Source organism: Bombus vosnesenskii, unplaced genomic scaffold (assembly GCF_011952255.1).
Source record: "Bombus vosnesenskii isolate JDL3184/JDL3185 unplaced genomic scaffold, Bvos_JDL3184-5_v1.1 scf7180000013319, whole genome shotgun sequence".
Classification (NCBI taxonomy): domain Eukaryota; kingdom Metazoa; phylum Arthropoda; class Insecta; order Hymenoptera; family Apidae; genus Bombus; species Bombus vosnesenskii.
Genome location: NW_022882964.1, coordinates 407,290 through 419,117, shown reverse-complemented (window position 1 = coordinate 419,117; position 11,828 = coordinate 407,290). Strand labels below are relative to the sequence as shown.

At 30.9% G+C, this 11,828-nt stretch overlaps 3 protein-coding genes across 3 annotated transcripts; 1 reads left to right on the top strand and 2 right to left on the bottom strand.

Annotated features, from left to right (window-relative positions):
• Window positions 1–1,407: 1,407 nt before the first annotated feature.
• On the bottom strand, window positions 1,408–1,828 carry LOC117235741. The gene has a single exon (XM_033498060.1). The coding sequence runs from the start codon at window positions 1,815–1,817 to the stop codon at window positions 1,578–1,580; it is 240 nt and encodes a 79-aa protein (XP_033353951.1). The 5' UTR covers window positions 1,818–1,828; the 3' UTR covers window positions 1,408–1,577.
• Window positions 1,829–2,286: 458 nt separating this feature from the next.
• LOC117235742 (probable serine/threonine-protein kinase DDB_G0282963) lies at window positions 2,287–10,744 on the top strand. Its single transcript, XM_033498061.1, has 9 exons — window positions 2,287–2,418; window positions 2,826–2,996; window positions 3,073–3,209; window positions 3,336–3,495; window positions 3,570–3,701; window positions 3,860–4,074; window positions 4,200–10,050; window positions 10,120–10,178; window positions 10,276–10,744. The coding sequence occupies exons 1-9, from the start codon at window positions 2,376–2,378 to the stop codon at window positions 10,366–10,368; spliced, it is 6,861 nt and encodes a 2,286-aa protein (XP_033353952.1). The 5' UTR covers window positions 2,287–2,375; the 3' UTR covers window positions 10,369–10,744.
• Window positions 10,618–11,817, bottom strand: LOC117235740 (activated RNA polymerase II transcriptional coactivator p15). The gene is made up of 4 exons (XM_033498059.1): window positions 11,701–11,817; window positions 11,371–11,437; window positions 10,971–11,187; window positions 10,618–10,892 (listed from the first exon to the last, which is right to left on the bottom strand). Exons 2-4 carry the CDS (start codon window positions 11,416–11,418, stop codon window positions 10,810–10,812), a joined length of 348 nt encoding a protein of 115 aa, XP_033353950.1. The 5' UTR covers window positions 11,419–11,437; window positions 11,701–11,817; the 3' UTR covers window positions 10,618–10,809.
• Between the last annotated feature and the right edge of the window lie 11 nt (window positions 11,818–11,828).

Below are 11,828 nucleotides of genomic sequence, written 5' to 3'. Positions count from 1 at the left end.
ACAAAATTTGATAAAAATTGGACTTTTGCAAAAAGAACAGTTTACGAAAAACGAATGCAAAAAATTGCGTAACATGCCCTACGAGATGCTAAAGCAATCATCTTGATTGGTCAAGCCGTCCCGGGGAAACCGATGAACACAGCATGAAATCGGTGCAAAAATATTAATTAAAAAAATAGAGATAGATTACGATGACCAAATCGAAAAATATTTTTTAACAGGGTCGATCGGAGAACGTGCCCTACAAGATGCAAAAAAAGATCATCCCGATTCGTTAAGCCGTTTCGGAGGAATTTCTCAAATCGATATAAAAATATATATCGATATATTAACAAAGTCTTTAGCATTCAAAATTTTTCTATTTTGTCGCACGTATTCATGTACCTATCTAATTTTTCCGATTTTGGTATATATTTAGTTTTCGGTATATTTAAATATTTCTGCAAATAAAACAAAATGTTGTCCTGAGTCTTCTTTAAGAAGCTCTTTTCTTAACATGACTCGAATAAATTTAAGTTTAGCTACTCTATAAGATACGAATAATAGTTTTAAAAAAGCTCATCGGAGTGACGAGCCGCAACTTTTCCCAAACAACTAAACGCATATCCTTTCACTTGAAAATATTTCCAATTATTGTCATTGTCGTTACTTGTTTTTAAGACAATATTTTTCAGAATCTCCGTAACGAAGTGAATAAGATCTCAGAAATTGATAACATTCTTGTTATACTGTGGTAAAAAATATAAGTTAGCAAATACATTTTTAATCGATGTATGATTGCAATTATCTCAGGTGGATTTAATCGTTGTCGTTAAATTGTTAAACATTCTAAAACGCATTGTAATATATGTATACATGTGTACATAGATATGTGCATATCATTTCTAGTGTAACACGTAACCAGAGGGATATTTTTACTATAAATTTTTACTTTTGTTCAGTTTACCACACTCGTCTGTTACTTTTACCAACTTTATTAGTTGCATCGAATATAATTCCTACACTCACTACTGTAAATCGCAGAGGGCGTAAGAAACACTCCGATTTTTTACACGATCGGTATTTTAGAATATGGGACACGATATCCCATAAGATGAGAGGTCTATACTGTATACTCGTCCGTGGTTTCAAGTGTTGTATGAAAAATAGCATTCAATTTGCACAATAAATCGAATCATTTTCAGTTTATGTCACATTTTAATTAAACGTTTCAATCAGAAATTTTATTGTTACGAAATACAATATTACAATCAAATATTCATCGTATACCTGTTTGTGTGTGTGTGTGTGTGTGTGTATATATATATATAACATTTGTTTACATCGTTGTTATTCATAATCTTTATTATATGTAATTAATAATTGAATAAAATTTTATTACATTATAAAGTACAATATGAGATGAAGTACATGTAAACAATTCAAATATAATCAGTTAACAATTTATTAATATCACATAATACTATTATTAAAGATAATAAAAACAATAAACGGATTTATATTTACGTTTACATTTATGTTTACTCATTTGCTTCAAATTAAAATTACATGTGTATGTTAAGTTTGATCAACCTAGTCTAGTCTTCTTGATATTGCGCTTCTATTTCTGCAATAAGTTTCAACTGTCGTTTCTTATTACATTCCTCGATAAAATTTATTAACTCAGCATGTTGTTCTTTACTCATAGGCTCAAACTTTTTCATCTCATTCTGTACCCATTCTTCGATACTATCTGCTTGATTCAAATAATAATAAATACCAATGGGAAATAATATGTACGACATCATTCTCCCAACCTCCATTTGCCAATTTCCCATTTGTTAAAAATCTAAAAAAATTAAATTTAAGTGAAACACATTATATATAGTAATCACTTATAACAATCACGACTGTGTTTATAGCTTGCGATATTTCAAAGTACATACAGGTTCTTACTAAATAATGCAGAATGATTACTTTTGTCGTAAATAGTAAGGAATAATCCTGTTGAACCTTGAGAAACAATACATAATATCAGATAATATTAAACGCTGTACAATGCTGTATCATATACTGTATTACTAGAAGAGGTGTTTTCGTATTTCCATCTAAACAACTAAAAATGTATAATAACATCTAGGACGTACTTACTTACGAAATGCTTAAATTTATAAAAAGTTCCTTCCACTTTCACTGATATGGAGGAAAATATAAATAGTTTTAATGGTGGTAACATTGCTTCGCGTAAAAGGTACTCCATTCAACATCCTTCAAGATTTGTATTATAATATTGTTTCAAAGTGTACATTATGCTGTGATACGTTTTGTTTGAACATTTCTAAAAATGATTATAACTTTTCAATGATAATTGCAGACTTCAAATGACGATAAGCATTATGGAAACATTATTACCTTCGGAAATAGCTAGATTAGTTTTTGGTAAGGGTAATATGACATGTACTTATCTTACGCGTCCTATTATGATAACCTATTATTTGGCGGGAATATAGATAGTAATAAAACACAGAGATTCAGTGATATCATCTTTGACAAGATGTTAGAATTTTATAATAATAATATTGCTTTAATTATATACACTAAAATATCGTAAGAAAAGTAACGAGTTTTACACAAATGAATGAATCAATGTTGCACCAAATACACACAGATATTAAATATAATAAATATAACATTATTATAACAAGTGATGTTTTATTTTTAAACATATACATATATATATGCATAAAGGATGTATAATTTACACAACATAGTATATATATTTTTCAATAGTTTCATTGGATTTTCCTACATATGATTTGTGAGAGTTTTTAAATAATCAATTTTAGGATACCTTGAAAGTCAAACATGTATGGAAGCTGCTAAAGTATTTTTAGAGACTTCTCCGCATTTACAAGAGTGCCGTACTGTAATTTCAAATGGAAAACGATTCAGTGCTAAAGTTAATGGAATGACCTTAATAGATGTCATTGACAGATTTTTTGCTATTAATTCAACTGGTAAGATTTCAATACAAATATAAAATTCCCGAACAAAAATATCGTTTGTTTTATTCCACTAGCATTTATTTTATAGTTCATGAATACCTTAGCAATATAGCTAATCACGAACAGTCAAAGCACTGTGAAGACTTAATCCAACAGTTGAAATTTCTTATTGGAGAATCTTGGGGTCAAGATTTTAGTGCTAACAAAGTTAATGTTCTTTCACAGGTATATACAAATTATAAAAATTTATTAATTACAATTAAATGTTATGTTGTTCGTATTTCTATAATACCATATTAATAATCGTAATGTATTCTGCTACTTTTGTACCACGTATTTACATATTTACAGACTAATTCTCAAATAGGCAATGGCTCTCCCATAATATCTAGTAGTAGTACACGTAAAAGACGTTATAGTAATAATGAACGCGAGCGATGTAAACGTACAAAAGTAACATTAAACGCATTACAACAACCTGATTCACCCTCTGCTCAAGGTACATCAAAAGGTACAAGGTCAAGGACATACATACGATATTAGGAGATTCTCTAATAATTTTCTAACAGTTTTTTGTTGCTACAGCATATAATTTCGATAATGTAGAAGCAACTCCATTGGAAAGTTTACCAGGTCATATGGATATATTAGAATTACCAAAATCTATCACTAATATCAAAGAGAAGAAATATAATAACTGTATACAACAACATGAAGGTTTGTTCAATTTGAAGATAACAATAATTAGGACAAAAATAATAGTAACAGTAATACAATAAGTATAATAATTTTTCGACATATATGTATAATCATAGTTAAATAGTAAGGGTAAAGGAATGTGGAAATTGTCATTTAACTCTTAATGCTTGAATTAGGCAGCGATATAAACATTCAGAACATACAAGATATTGTCACAAGTAATGCATGTACAGAAAACGATATGAAAGATTTGCACATGCTTGATAAGTGTACAGCGGCGACAAGTACGGAAGAATTATTGAGCTACTCGTGCGCAGAAGTTCAAACTGTCCCATATGATACATTGGAATCTGAATCAGAAAGTAATGATGAACCAATAGAAAATCTTAGTGTAAGTAATACTAACGATATATCTAATACTACTAACGATCACTAATTATTAATATAACACTACTAACGATTTCTATAATAATAACTTCTCAATTGATTTTTAACTTTTTGTAATCTGTATTATAGTTATTAACGAAAGAGCTGTTAAACCGTATCGAGTTACAAGAGCGAATTGCTGAGAATATAAATAAAGCAATACTTCCAACAGATGTGTCATTGAAAGATGAAAATTTAAATGATCCTCTAAATGGTGAAGCAAACACCTCTATTATGGCAGAACTAAATAACACGATTAAATCAATAGTAGAAGCAACAGAGACTGATCCTGTGTTTGAAAAGTTTCTTGAAGAAATCATCGGGCCTCACATAGAAACTGATGCAAGTCATGATGAAGATACCGAAGCTAAACAAAAAGCAAAGTTTCTTGATGGCTCACAAGATAAACAAAGTGAAGTGATTGTAAACAACAATAATCCATTAGAATCTATAATATTAGATGTCAAATCATCCACAGAATTAGATGGAACAGTAAATGCAGATATTCCATTAAAACACAGACTTCGTAGTTCTTCTAGACAACAAAATATTCGTAATGAAGACGAACAACGTGACCAAGAGAAAGAATATAATATGTTGGAAGATCAAAACGCCGCTGCAGTATTAAGTATAATAAACGCAAATATCGTTAACGACAAATCGGCAAACGATAAAAGAACGAAAGAAATTGTATGTACATTAGACAATAATAGCGAAAAAGAATTGCCAACATTTCAAATTCCTCTTGATAAAGATACAGAGCAAATTGAAAAATTAACAACTGACGCTACTCAAAAAGACGGTAGTAACGTTGTTACAACGATTCAAGGTGATAATATGGAGTCAAAGATTAAAAGATCGTCGGTGAAACGGTTACGACATACGAAGCTTAAAGAACAGAAACCAAAAGGTAGCATAAATAATTATACATCTGAACAAAACGTAATAACAATGCCAACATTAGTACTATGTTCGAAAGAAGAAATAAATAATATGTTATCGGTAAATTCTTACCCGCTGACTCGTCCAATAACATCTACTACAAATTCGAGGTTCATTCCTATTGTTCCCAAAGGACCGATAATCAATAAAACGAATAAAGATTTCGTGGAAACATTATATCTAACAACCGTAAATGTCGCTCAAAAAGTAACATCACCACTCTGTGGTACGTCAAATGATTTAAAAAACTGTATTTCTTGTGCAATAACAATGACCCCTATAACAACTACGACGACAATAACAACAACAGCGAAGGCGATGATGACGACAACGGCAACGACAACGACAACGACAACGACCACGACCACGAAAGTACACACATCTCAAAAAGAAGATAATAACAAAATAAACAATAATAAAGAGAAAAACAGAACCACACATAATATTAATAATTTTATTGGCAATTCAATTACTAATCCCATAATGTCCAATACCGTCAAATCAGTCGCTGGAGAATCAATAACCCTGTATAGCAATGAAACTAGCACCAAAACATTATTAGATAGTTCAAGCATGCCTATGATAAATATAGAAGATAACATTAGCTTATCCACTTCTGGATTATCTCCATACATAAAATTCAATTGGAATAAGAGCAATCAAAACTTATCAGATATTGACTTGACATCTGTCATTCAGGATGCAAAAGTTGTTGCTCCGTTAAAAACGAACAATATCGTTAATGATCACCATCTTTCAGCTTCAAAAAATACCGATTGTGATATCATTGATAAACGTACTCCGAGGTCGTTGATGAGGAGTAGATCGAAAAATTATAGATTAAGTTTATCAACACCAAGAAGAAGAAATAGTCATATAAGAGCTCTTGATTTTAACACGCCGATGAAGACAACTGTATCCGATAAAATAGTCAATGAAAACAAAGGGATGCGTTTTTCTTCGGAATCCGCAAAACTCGTTACATCTTTATGTAGAACTACTCTTTACAAATCGTCACCGCTTTCTAATACTACCACATCTACTCATAAAACTAAGACTCCATTAAAACATTGCCAACTTCCGATAGCGACGAGAAGTCCAGTACCAAAGCTTATGGGCGAATGGGAGAAATATAACGGACTTGGGATAATTATAGGCGATGTCCCTCCATGTTCAAATATCAACGTTTCTTCGGAAAATAAACTTGTCAAGATCCAATCCAAGTCGCTGGAACTTACGAAAGGTACATGGGATGCAGATTTACGGAAAGCTCTACACATTGGTATAGACGAAGATCACCAAGAAACGAAGATATCCACAAGTAACAAGAGAACGAATTCTACAAAGACTGCTAAATCAAATATTGTTCTCTCACCGACAAAGAAGGGCAAGCGCAATTTACGCACATCGAAAGGAAAAAGTAAAAATATTTTGCCAAAGGAAAATAACGTTGTGCAAGATGTAAAAAACGAATGTACCATGGGAAAATGGAATGTAATGGAATCATCGAGCATAAAAAGCATAGATCGTAACGCATCCGAACCAAAGGAAGACTTTCTAGATTCTGGGATTAACAATACTCTGGAAGCAAATTTTTCTAACGTGAAACCAGCAGTAAATAAAAGTAAGCTTGTTGTTGAACAGAAGAATGCTCAGCATCAATTATTAGCAAAGAGTAATCATTTACATGAAAATGCAACGATAACAACAACAACTAATAACTTATCATTCGAAAGGAAAAATATGAAAAAGTATGCTCAATTGAAAACGTTGAAGACCAATTTAAATAAATACAATCAAATTGAGAGGAAACCATATTTAGAGAACGATATCGGTTCCGTAGACGTCACACGGCATTCAGAACTTGCGACAGCTTCTGTCGATATTACACAGCAATTAGTACAAATACCTAATATGATCGATCACGAAACACCGAAAAAATTTGAAAATCCTTCTAGTGTTCCACCAACACCAAGATTGCTCAGTCCAAGCAGCAATGCAACGCCGTTTGTTAAATTTAGCGAAGATTCTAGTAAAATACGTTCTTTCATAAATACACCAGAATTTCCAAAAACACCTTGCATTGCATTGACTCCAAAAATCTCGGAAGAAACTACCACAGACAATGTAAAAAAAGAAACATTTGATATTTGTTCTCCGTATTATAAACCAACTTCTGAGCAAAATCAACGTGAAAAACAAACAAAACCGGATAATAATATCGAAAAATCATCCGCAGTACCATTACAATGTACAAACCAATCTATACCGAAAAACATTATCAACTCTATGAACACGTATCAAGCTTGTGTATCTACGAAATTAGAAATAACACAGTTCGAAGTAATCAAAGAGAATTTGCCGAAAGAAGAAGCAATAAAAGAACTTAAAATATCAGCTAATTCAAGAGATTCGACTTATTATACGAAAACTGATTGTATCGAGAATGGTGTTACTCAACAACATAACGTGAATAAAGATATGTATGAAAAAATGAATGTCGATAATGAAAAATATTTGCCGAATAGCGAAGAATCGTATGATAGCGATGCATCGATATCATCTTCCTCTTCATCCCGATCCTCGTCAACATCGTCGTCGTCGTCGTCTTCGTCGTCGTCGTCATCGTCTTCATCGTCGTCGTCATCATCATCGTCGTCGTCACCACCATCGTCACCACCATCATCACCATCATCGTCACCATCATCAACTATTTTAACTAGTTTAAAAACTTTTAATAAAAAAAGCAAAAATATTACAAATCAAGTTTGTATCAATACAAACAGCGATTCGACACACAAAATTAAAAGTGTTATAGAAACAATAAACGAAGAAAGAACTGAATGTCCAACAATTTCAGAAAATAATACTCTAGGATTAAAAATGAAACCAACCAATGCAGAAGAGGCAATTGTTACTTTAAGAAGATGTGAATCCTCACCCTCAAAAGTGTTTTCAATATTAAAGAATGAAGAGGATTGTAAAACTAATATGAAAGAAACACCTGCCAAAGATGAAACTTTGAATGAAGTAGATATTTCTGAGACTCCTAATAGTTCAAAGATCGGTATAGAGAATCTAACTAATCTGTCTTCGAAAATTTCCGCATTAATAACTTCGGGAGATCGAAAGTTGTCAAAATCGAATCAACGTTTAATTATGGAAAATTCTACAAATAAAAGATTTAAACAGAAGCCCAAAGTGATCAATATACAACATTTAAGATCGAATTCTTTGGTTACTTTTAAACCAACTAAATCCATAAAACATTCTTCCATGGAAAAAAGGCAAAGATCTCTAACTATAGATAAAAAGTTAGTTGTCCAATTGGAGGCAAAAAGACAACGTATGATAGCAAAATTTCGTGAAATACCTAAAGCTAATCTTACCCGAGATAAAAGCCAACAAGGTCGAATCATTTTTCGGGGTAAAAATAGTATTAGTTTAAAGAAAAAAAACAATCAGTACAAATATAGTCAGAAGAGTGAGAATAAATTCAGTGAGATGAAAAGAAAGAAGAAAAGAAAAAAGTGGATGGAAGAATCAAATCATTCTAATAATAACCAAAATAATAAAAGTAATAATAATAATAATAGCAACAACAACAATAATAACAACAAATCTAGTAATGGTAGTGACAATAATTGTGACGACACTGATAATAATAATATCAATAACTACGATGCTAGTAATGCTAGCATTAGTAGCAGCAATAATAAACATAATAATAATAATAGCAATAGTAATAATAATAACAATGACAAATGCACAAAGCATTTATCCATTGATGGTGCATCAGAAAGTAAACTATATAGCTTGGAAGATTCAGAAGAAAAAGATAATAACAATAAGCATGTACAAAATGATGATTTAGCACTCGAAAATGACACCAAAAAAATCATCGAAATAGCGGTTGATAACATTATGAGTGACGTTGAAGTTAATGTATATCAACAAGCAAATGCGCTTAAAATGGAAAATCAAACTTATAACTCGAAAATTACGGAAAACAGAGGAATAGTAGAATTAGATGTGACAGAGAATCCAGAAATGCAAAATGAGATTGACACGGCGGATGAAATTGAAAAAGGCAACAGTAATACCATTAATAAAGTTATTTTACGTGGGAATGAATGCAGTGGTACAAAAAACAACTGCAGTTATAATGGAGAAAATACATGTAAGTTAAGGGAATACCCGAATTATAATAGTGGTAAAACAACAAGTACTTTATTAAAATCAAAAGTTGATCAAGTAAAGCGAGATTTGTTTAGTGACGAGGAACAAGTATTTAGGAGAGAAGAGATATCAAATGCTATCGAATATTCAATTAATCAAAAGAATAATAATGTTCCTCCTATTGAAATACACGATACTGTTAGAAGTACAACCACAGAAAATACCAACTCGGAAAATCCAAAGAGTTTATCGCGCGTTCTTCAGTGTTTGCAGCTCGTTCCCACGTATAAGCACGAGCATATGGTCGAATCTCAATGTATGAAATATAATCGTAAAATGGATCTTAATGTAACTATTCCTAACTCGGTAGAATATCATTTCCTATATGACGATAATGCATCTTCCAAAAAAAGAAGGCGTAGGCATAGCAATCATGAATTAGAATTCCAAATTAATATTGTCTTGAACGATAAAAATTGCGATGAAACAATTAAAGTAATGACTGCCACTGACTATGAAGAGATATTTAATTTGCCGCCAAAGACTAAAAAAAGATTAGGAAGCAAGAAATCACCAATTAAGCATGAAAATAATTGTGAAACACTAAACAACCCGTTTATCGATACTTCAACCAAAAAGGGAATGCACATGAAACCTTTAGCAACTTCGTCTCCTTTGGACGAATCATTTGTGTGCACAAAAAATTGTGTAAAAAATGTCGCTATTAATACTGCTACTGTCATGAATGAAAGAAATAACAAGATACTGCACAATAGTAAAAAACGGTTGAACGTAAACGGAATTCGAGGAGTTAATAAAGGTAATTTTAGTTTAAGGTAATTTGAGTTTGTTTATTAATAGCACAGATTTAATAAATTACTAATTTCAGCCAACACTGCTGCAAAGATTTCAAAAAGGAAGGTTTCAGATTTGAAAGAAAGCAAACAGGTTTGTGATCAATTTAAGCTTCTTTGTTCGTTCATAAAACTTCATAAAAAGTTTACCTGTTATTCTTTGTCTCTTTCCCTTTTCTTTTTATTCGTAGACTGAGAAACAGCAATGCACAACAGATCCACAAACATTATTGAATAATTTAGATCTGGATAAGTTTTTAACTTCAGTCCATGGGCCAGCATGAACAATAATTATTTTAACTTTTTAAAATTGTACAGAAACATAAAACATCATACATATGTGTATATGTATGTGAGGGAGCAGGCGCTCGCGCGTGTGTGTGTATGCTGTACAACATAAATATTCGGTATATTTTTATTATTATTTAATTTCCTGAGGAACTATAATAATATTATAGTTGTATTATATAAAAGTTAATCTTGTGAATAGAAGATAAAAGTAGTGATAAGTTTTTAAATTGTTTTGACATATGCATAAGATGGAAAACATGTTTTATTGAAAATACTATTTCAAGGATATAACGTAAACCGATACATGACTGTAACTAAAGATTATATATAAAATGTAGTATAGTTTGTCTATAAATAGTAATAGAAACATGTATTACATATTCAATAATCCCAAACCATTGAAATATTTACTAGATACAGAAGAAGATAAATATTCAGGATTTAGACTTTACTGCTTTATCGACATCATCCACAACAGATAGTAACTTTTGCCATTGACCTATGCTTAAGCAAATACCTACATAAAGAATAAAATATTTTTCAATCATTGTTATTTACGTCATATAAACATATACAAAAAATGTTGTATTAGTACCTTTCTTTCCAGGCTTTAAATTTGCTTCTTTATCGTAATACATTTCTCTGATGTCAACATATAATTTTCCTTTAAAGTCTCTTATACTAATTTGGCGATTATTTCCCAAATCCCATACAGTATCTTCATCTTTATTAGATTCTCTCTCTGGCATCTTTTTTGATACCTTTCCTTTTTTGTCCTCAATTTCTTTCTTTTGCCTCTTTGTTTTTATTTCCTTATATAATAAAGAAGAAAAAAAATATATATATAATGTATGTGTTTTGTATTTACATGTATTTTAAACTCAAAGGAGTACTATATCAATCTTATTCGATATTATCTAACATATGCATGTTCATTATTTATATAATTTAATATAATATTTAATATAAATATACTAAAAATTTGATAACAATACCTCGTCACTACTGTCATCCGTGTATACAAACTCTTTTGACTTCGGCATTTTCTATAAACGTGTTTATCTAAAATAATTTTATATACATTACTTTCAGTCGAATTTTAAACGATACTAATCAGTATTTATACTTAAAAATAATCATTTTACGTCCAAAAGAGTAAACTAATAGTAATTTATAGAGACTTAACAGTTTTGTTTGTTATAACCTTTCACAAGCCAACGCATTTACATACGTATATACAACAAATTATTTACGTGAGTCAATGTACTTTAACCGGAACATTGTAAGTAAATGTACCAGGTTTTATTACCGAGACTTAAACTTACCGAGAAAAAGTAAAATGTGGTACAGGTTATTTATTTTAATAATGATTCAAACAATCCGAAATGAATGTTACACGTTACACTTTATATGATTATGTGGCTTACACACACACATGTATATCGCGCGTGCT

Coding starts and splice junctions, on each gene's coding strand:
- LOC117235741 (XM_033498060.1), bottom strand. CDS start 1,817: ATGGGAAATTGGCAAATGGAGGTTGGGAGAATGATGTCGTACATATTA.
- LOC117235742 (XM_033498061.1), top strand. CDS start 2,376: ATGGAAACATTATTACCTTCGGAAATAGCTAGATTAGTTTTTG. Junction 2,997..3,072: donor TTTTGCTATTAATTCAACTG/GTAAGATTTCAA, acceptor TTTATTTTATAG/TTCATGAATACCTTAGCAAT. Junction 3,496..3,569: donor TGCTCAAGGTACATCAAAAG/GTACAAGGTCAA, acceptor TTGTTGCTACAG/CATATAATTTCGATAATGTA.
- LOC117235740 (XM_033498059.1), bottom strand. CDS start 11,418: ATGCCGAAGTCAAAAGAGTTTGTATACACGGATGACAGTAGTGACGAG. Junction 11,188..11,370: donor CGGATGACAGTAGTGACGAG/GTATTGTTATCA, acceptor TTATTATATAAG/GAAATAAAAACAAAGAGGCA. Junction 10,893..10,970: donor TTTAAAGCCTGGAAAGAAAG/GTACTAATACAA, acceptor TTCTTTATGTAG/GTATTTGCTTAAGCATAGGT.